The 6247-nt window shown below is 56.2% G+C and overlaps 1 protein-coding gene across 1 annotated transcript in view; it reads right to left on the bottom strand.

Annotated features, from left to right (window-relative positions):
- Positions 1–3479, bottom strand: part of sptlc3 (serine palmitoyltransferase, long chain base subunit 3) — a 105065-nt gene extending 101586 nt beyond the window's left edge. The window contains exon 1 of the mRNA XM_078230385.1: positions 3278–3479. Coding sequence (XP_078086511.1) covers positions 3278–3394 — 117 coding nt within the window. The 5' untranslated portion in view covers positions 3395–3479. The remainder of the gene's footprint in view (positions 1–3277) is intronic.
- Between the last annotated feature and the right edge of the window lie 2768 nt (positions 3480–6247).

Raw genomic sequence — 6247 nt, 5'->3', positions numbered from 1 at the left:
AACCCACTCCCCCTGCCCACCCAGCAATGCACACACCCCCCGCCCCCCCCTGCGACAGTCCACACCCCCGCCCCCCCTGCGAGGTCCACACCCCCGCCCCCCTGCGACGTCCACACCCCCCGCCCCCCCTGCGACGTCCACACCCCCCGCCCCCCTGCGACGTCCACACCCCCCCGCCCCCCTGCGACGTCCACCCCCCGCCCCCCCCTGCGAGGTCCACCCCCCCCGGCCAGGTCCACACCCCCTGCCCCCCCTGCGAGGTCCACCCCCCGCCCCCCCTGCGAGGTCCACCCCCCCGCCCCCCCTGCGAGGTCCACCCCCCCCCTGCGAGGTCCCCCGCCCCCCTGCGAGGTCCACCCCCCCCGCCCCCCCTGCGAGGTCCACCCCCCCCCCCCGCCCCCCTGCGAGGTCCACCCCCCCCCGCCCGCCCCCCCTGCGAGGTCCACCCCCCCCGCCCCCCCTGCGAGGTCCACCCCCCCCGCCCCCCCTGCGAGGTCCACCCCCCCCCCGCCCCCCCTGCGAGGTCCACCCCCCCCCGCCCCCCCTGCGAGGTCCACCCCCCCGCCCCCCCTGCGAGGTCCACCCCCCCCCCCGCCCCCCCTGCGAGGTCCACCCCCCCGCCCCCCCTGCGAGGTCCACCCCCCCGCCCCCCCCGCCCCCCCTGCGAGGTCCACCCACCCCCGCCCCCCCTGCGACGTCCACCCCCCCCGCCCCCCCCCTGCGACGTCCACCCCCCCCGCCCCCCCCTGCGACGTCTACCCCCCCGCCCCCCCCCCTGCGACGTCCACACCCCCGCCCCCCGTGACGTCCACACCCCCCCCCGTGACGTCCACACCCCCCGCCCCCCCCCGTGACGTCCACACCCCCACCCCCCCCCCCGCGATGTCCACACCCCCTGCGACATCCACACCCCCCCGCCCCTCCCCGCAGCCCCCGCCCCCCACTTGCCCGCCACTCCCCTTTGCTTTTTGATGCATTCCTGTTCTACTTTCACAACCAGTCAAGTGATTCATTGGAAGGTTTCGACTTTGATGAAACGGCTTGTTTCGCCCACAGAAGAGACATCCAAGGCAGAGAGAGAGAGAGAGAGAGAGTTCTACTTCTCTAAAGCAGTTCAGACAAGATTTCTGCAGCAAAACGAAGGCCCTTACTTTTAACTTCCTCTCCCCTACCCCACACAGCGACAGTTCTGCATTTATTCAGGTGCTGGACAACTTAAAAAGGACTGAGTGTAACATGGAATGAGGAAGGAACATTTACGGTATGATACCTATCAGCAGGAGTCTAATCAATGACTGTGTGCGAACACACGTAGGACTGAATGTGCAAACAGTTAATAGACAAGAAGGATTAAAGTAAATATAAAACATTTACAACACAACTATCAAAGAAATCTATAACCGCACCCAAAGAAAGGAGAACCTGAGTGTCAGAAAATATAGGTTTGTTCCACCGAAACGCAGAGTGAGAGAGAAACAAATGTTTATAAATTGGTTGCGAAAGAAAGTTTGCAATTAGCAATCACACCCCGAATAAATACAAATCTGTTTAAAAATCATTCTAACAAAAAGTGCCAAACAAACAAATGATCATTTCACAGGAAATAATATTTTTTTTAAAAACACCTGAATAAAGTTACAACTGAGTGGAAAAATATAAGCTTGCTTAACTAAAACATTGGTTAGCTTGGTTAACTAACACAGTAGCTAGCTTGGTTAAGAAAGCATGAAGCAGAAAGGGAGAAGGTGTGAGTATTAAACAGTGAACTCCAGCAGGGAAAGAGAAGCAGAGAAAGTGACAAGCAGAAAGGGAATTGCCAGGACTTTAAAGTGCTTTAAAATATATAAAAATATAAGCAAGTGTGATAAAGTACATTTAAAAAGAAAGGGCAATCATATATAATAGATAGATATAAAAATGTAAAAAAGATGAAGGAGGGAAGAGAGAGAGAGTGAGAGAGAGATAGTGGAGAGGGAGAGAGTGATAGTGGGGTGAAGCAGACAGAGCGAGAGATTGATGGGGGAGAGAGATTCATAGAGTGAAGGATTGTAGAGGGGGAGAGTGAAAAATTGATGTGGGTAGAGAGAGACTGATGAAGGGAGAGAGAGTTTGAGGGAGTTGGGGGGGGGGGTGCTGATGAAGGGGAGAGAGTGATAGGGAAAGAGACTGAGGGAGAGAGAGGGTGACAGGGAGAGAGTGACCCTGATTCAGTGTTGAGGGAGAGAGTGAGTGAGGGGACAGTGCAGGGAGGCAGTGAGTGAGTGAGGGGACAGTGCAGGGAGGCAGTGAGTGAGTGAGGGGACAGTGCAGGGAGGCAGTGAGTGAGTGAGGGGACAGTGCAGGGGAGGCAGTGAGTGAGTGAGGGGACAGTGCAGGGAGGCAGTGAGTGAGTGAGGGGACAGTGCAGGGAGGCAGTGAGTGAGTGAGGGGACAGTGCAGGGAGGCAGTGAGTGAGTGAGGGGACAGTGCAGGGAGGCAGTGAGTGAGTGAGGGGACAGTGCAGGGAGGCAGTGAGTGAGTGAGGGGACAGTGCAGGGAGGCAGTGAGTGAGTGAGGGGACAGTGCAGGGAGGCAGTGAGTGAGTGAGGGGACAGTGCAGGGAGGCAGTGAGTGAGTGAGGGGACAGTGCAGGGAGGCAGTGAGTGAGTGAGTGAGGGGACAGTGCAGGGAGGCAGTGAGTGAGGGGGACAGTGCAGGGAGGCAGTGAGTGAGGGGACAGTGCAGGAAGGCAGTGAGTGAGTGAGGGGACAGTGCAGGGAGGCAGTGAGTGAGTGAGGGGACAGTGCAGGGAGGCAGTGAGGAATGAGTGAGTGAGTGAGTGAGGGGACAGTGCAGGGAGGCAGTGAGTGAGTGAGGGGACAGTGCAGGGAGGCAGTGAGTGAGGGGACAGTGCAGGGAGGCAGTGAGTGAGGGACAGTGCAGGAAGGCAGTGAGGGAAGAGGAGTCAGGAGCTGAGTGACAGGCAGTGAGGGTTTGTGGAATGAGGGGACAGGCAGAGTGAGGGGAGGCAGTGAGGGACTGAGGCAATGAGGGGACACGGAGTGACGGACAGTGAGTGGGGGCTGAGGGAATGAGGGGACAAGAGCTGAGGGACAGTGAGGTTGTAAGATAGTGAGGTGACAGTGAGGGGCTGAGGCAGGGAGGGGACACGGAGTGAGGAACAGAGTGACTGAGGGAATGGGGTGAGGGGGGACTGAGGGAATGGGGTGAGGGGGGACTGAGGGAATGGGGTGAGGGGGGACTGAGGAATGGGGTGAGGGGGGGCTGGGGTTCTTACCGGTGCGGCGGGGTGCAGCCGTTCCGCAGGGCCCGCTCCCGCTCCCAGCCCCGGGCCGGGCCGGCCTGTCTCCCGCTCCCGCCACCCCGCGCGGCCGTTCCGCAGCGCCGCCGCCATTGGCCCCGGGGCAGCCCGGCTCCCGCTCCCTGCACCCGGGCAGCGCGGCACGCAGAGCCGGGGATCCACCCCCCACCGGCTGGGATCCACTGGATCCGCCCCCCCCTGCTGGGACCCGCCCCTGGACCCGCCCCCTGCTGGGATCCGCCCCCTCTTGGGATCCTCACCTGCTGGGATCCACCCACTGGATCTACCCCCTGCTGGGATCCACCCCTGCTGGGATCCACCCACCAGATACCCAATGGATCCACCCACTCTGCTGAGATCCACCTACTGGGAACCTGCTGGGATCCACTGACTCTGCTGGGATCCATCCACTGTGCTGGGATCCACTTATCGGGGACCCACTGGTCCCCCACACCCTACTGGAATCCACACATTGCCTGACAAGGGAACCCACTAAATCCTCCACCCTGCTGTAATCCACTTCCGACCTTGCTGTTGAACCCACTGGATCCTCAAACCCTACTGGGATATACCCACTGCCCCATTGGGGAACCCATGAGATGTATCCACCTTTCACAACCCTTTGTAGTTTCTTGCAGTCTTGGGCAGAGCAGGAGCCATACCAAGCTGTGATACATACAGAAAGAATGCTTTCTATGGTGAATCTGTAAAAGTTGCTGAGAGTCGTAGCTGACATGTCAAATTTCCTTAGTCTTCTGAAAAAGTAGAGGTGTTGGTGGCTTTTTCAATTATAGTGTCGGCGTGGGGGGACCAGGACAGGTAGTTGGTGATCTGGACACCTAGAAACTTGAAGTTCACAACCATTTCCACTTCGTCCCCGTTGATGTAGACCGGGGCATGTTCTCCACTGCGCTTCTTGAAGTGATGACAATCTCCTTCGTTTTGTTGTCATTGAGGAAGAGATTATTGTCGTCACACCAGTTCACCAGATTCTCTATCTCTTTCCTGTACTCCGTCTCATCATTGTTTGACCCACTACAGTGCTGTAATCAGTAAACTTGAAAATCAAGTTGGAGGGGAATTTGGCCACACAGTCATTGGTGTATAAGGAGTATAGTAGGGGGCTGAGAACACAGCCTTGTGGGGCACCGGTGTTGAGGATGATTGTGGAGGAGGTGTTGTTGCCTATCCTTACTGATTGTGGTCCGTGGACTAGGAAGTCTAGGATCCAGTCACAGAGGGAGGAGCCGAGCCCTCAGCCACGGAGTTGGAGATGTGTTTTGCAGGAATAATGGGATACAGTGAAAAGTATTGTTTCTTGCGCTATACAGACAAAGCATACTGTTCATAGAGTACATAGGGGGAGAGGAAAGGAGAAAGTGCAGAATATAGTGTTACAGTCATAGCGAGGGTGTAGAGAAAGGGTTGGAGGACGTTCTCTCGCTGACCCCTTGCTCAAAGTGGGCATAGAATGTGTTGAGCTCATTAGGGAGGGGTGCATTGGTGCCAGTGATTCTTCAAGCCATCATCTTGTAGCCTGTTATGTCTTGCAGTCCTTTCCATAGTTGGTGGGAGTCCGTGTGGCTAGCCTGGGACTCTAGCTCGGTCTGGTACTGTCTTTTGGCATCTTTGATGGATTTCCGTAGGATCGATCGATGGCCGGTCCTGGTCGAATTCAGGCCATTCTGGGGGTTTGACAATCCTAGCTCGGATAGGCACTGAAACCACTCCCCCTGCTGGGACATGATCACCCAGCAGTGCCATTAGGGTATGCTCTGCTGTCAACATGTGCCAGTGGGAATAAATTTCGATGATGGTGGATGGGGTGCCAAGCAAGCGGGCATGCTTTGTCCTGGATGGTGTCAAGCTTCTTGAGTGTTGTTGGAGCCACACCCATCCAGGCAAGTGGGGAGTATTCCATCACACTCCTGACTTGTGCCTTGTAGATGGTGGACAGGCTTTGGGGAGTCAGGAGGTGAGTTACTGACCCGCTCTTGCAGCCTGAATTCTTAGCAGCCCTATCAAGCTGGAAGGATGAACAACAATGGGGAACCTCGTATACTGAGTTCAATTAGAAATGTGACACATTTATTGATGAACAGTCTGTTTCTTGCATGTTGTGTTGCACCTTGCCCTGTCACTGCCCTTTGGTTACAGTGTCTTAGTAACGTTAGTGTCTTTCCTTGTAAAGACTTGCATTTATATAGCGCCTCGGGAAATTCCCAAAGCATTTCACGGCAAATTAATTCACTCCTGTGCGCCAGTGCTGCCAGAGACACTGTCTCTCGGATGCAACATTAAACATGGCACTCAAAAAAATTGGAGAAGAGCAGGGGAGATCTCCCTAGTGTCCTGGCCAATAATTATCCCTCAGTCATAAAATCCCTACAGTGCAGAAGGAGGCCATTCAGCCCATCGAGCCTGCACCGGCAACAATCCCCCCCAGGCCCTATCCCTGTAACCCCATGTATTTACCCTGCTTATCTCTCTGACACTCAGGAGCAATTTACCATCGTCAATCCACCTAACCTGCACAGTGGCACAGTGGTTAGCACTGCTGCCTCACAGCGCCAGGGACCCGGGTTTGATTCCCAGCTTGGGTCACTGTCTGTGTGGAGATTGCACATTCTCCCCATGTCTGTGTGGGTCTCCTCCCATAGTCGGAAAGATGTGCTGGTTAGGTGCATCGATCCGAACAGACGCTGGACTGTGTTGACTCGGGGAATTTCACAGTAACTTCATTGCAGTGTTAATGTAAGCCTTACTTGTGACTAATAAATAAACTTTTACTTTGTCTTTGGACACTTAAGGGACAATTTAGCATAGCCAACCCACCTAACCACATCTTTGGAGTGTGGGAGGAAACTGGAGCACCCGGAAGAAACCCATGCAGACGCGGGGAGAACGTGCAGACTCCACACAGTCACCCGAGGCCGGAATCGAACC

The sequence above is a fragment of the Mustelus asterias genome, chromosome 15 (genome assembly GCF_964213995.1).
Source record: "Mustelus asterias chromosome 15, sMusAst1.hap1.1, whole genome shotgun sequence".
In the NCBI taxonomy this organism is placed as follows: Eukaryota; Metazoa; Chordata; class Chondrichthyes; order Carcharhiniformes; family Triakidae; genus Mustelus; species Mustelus asterias.
Note: the sequence above shows the minus strand (reverse complement) of the source record. Positions and strands in the feature narration are given on the sequence as shown.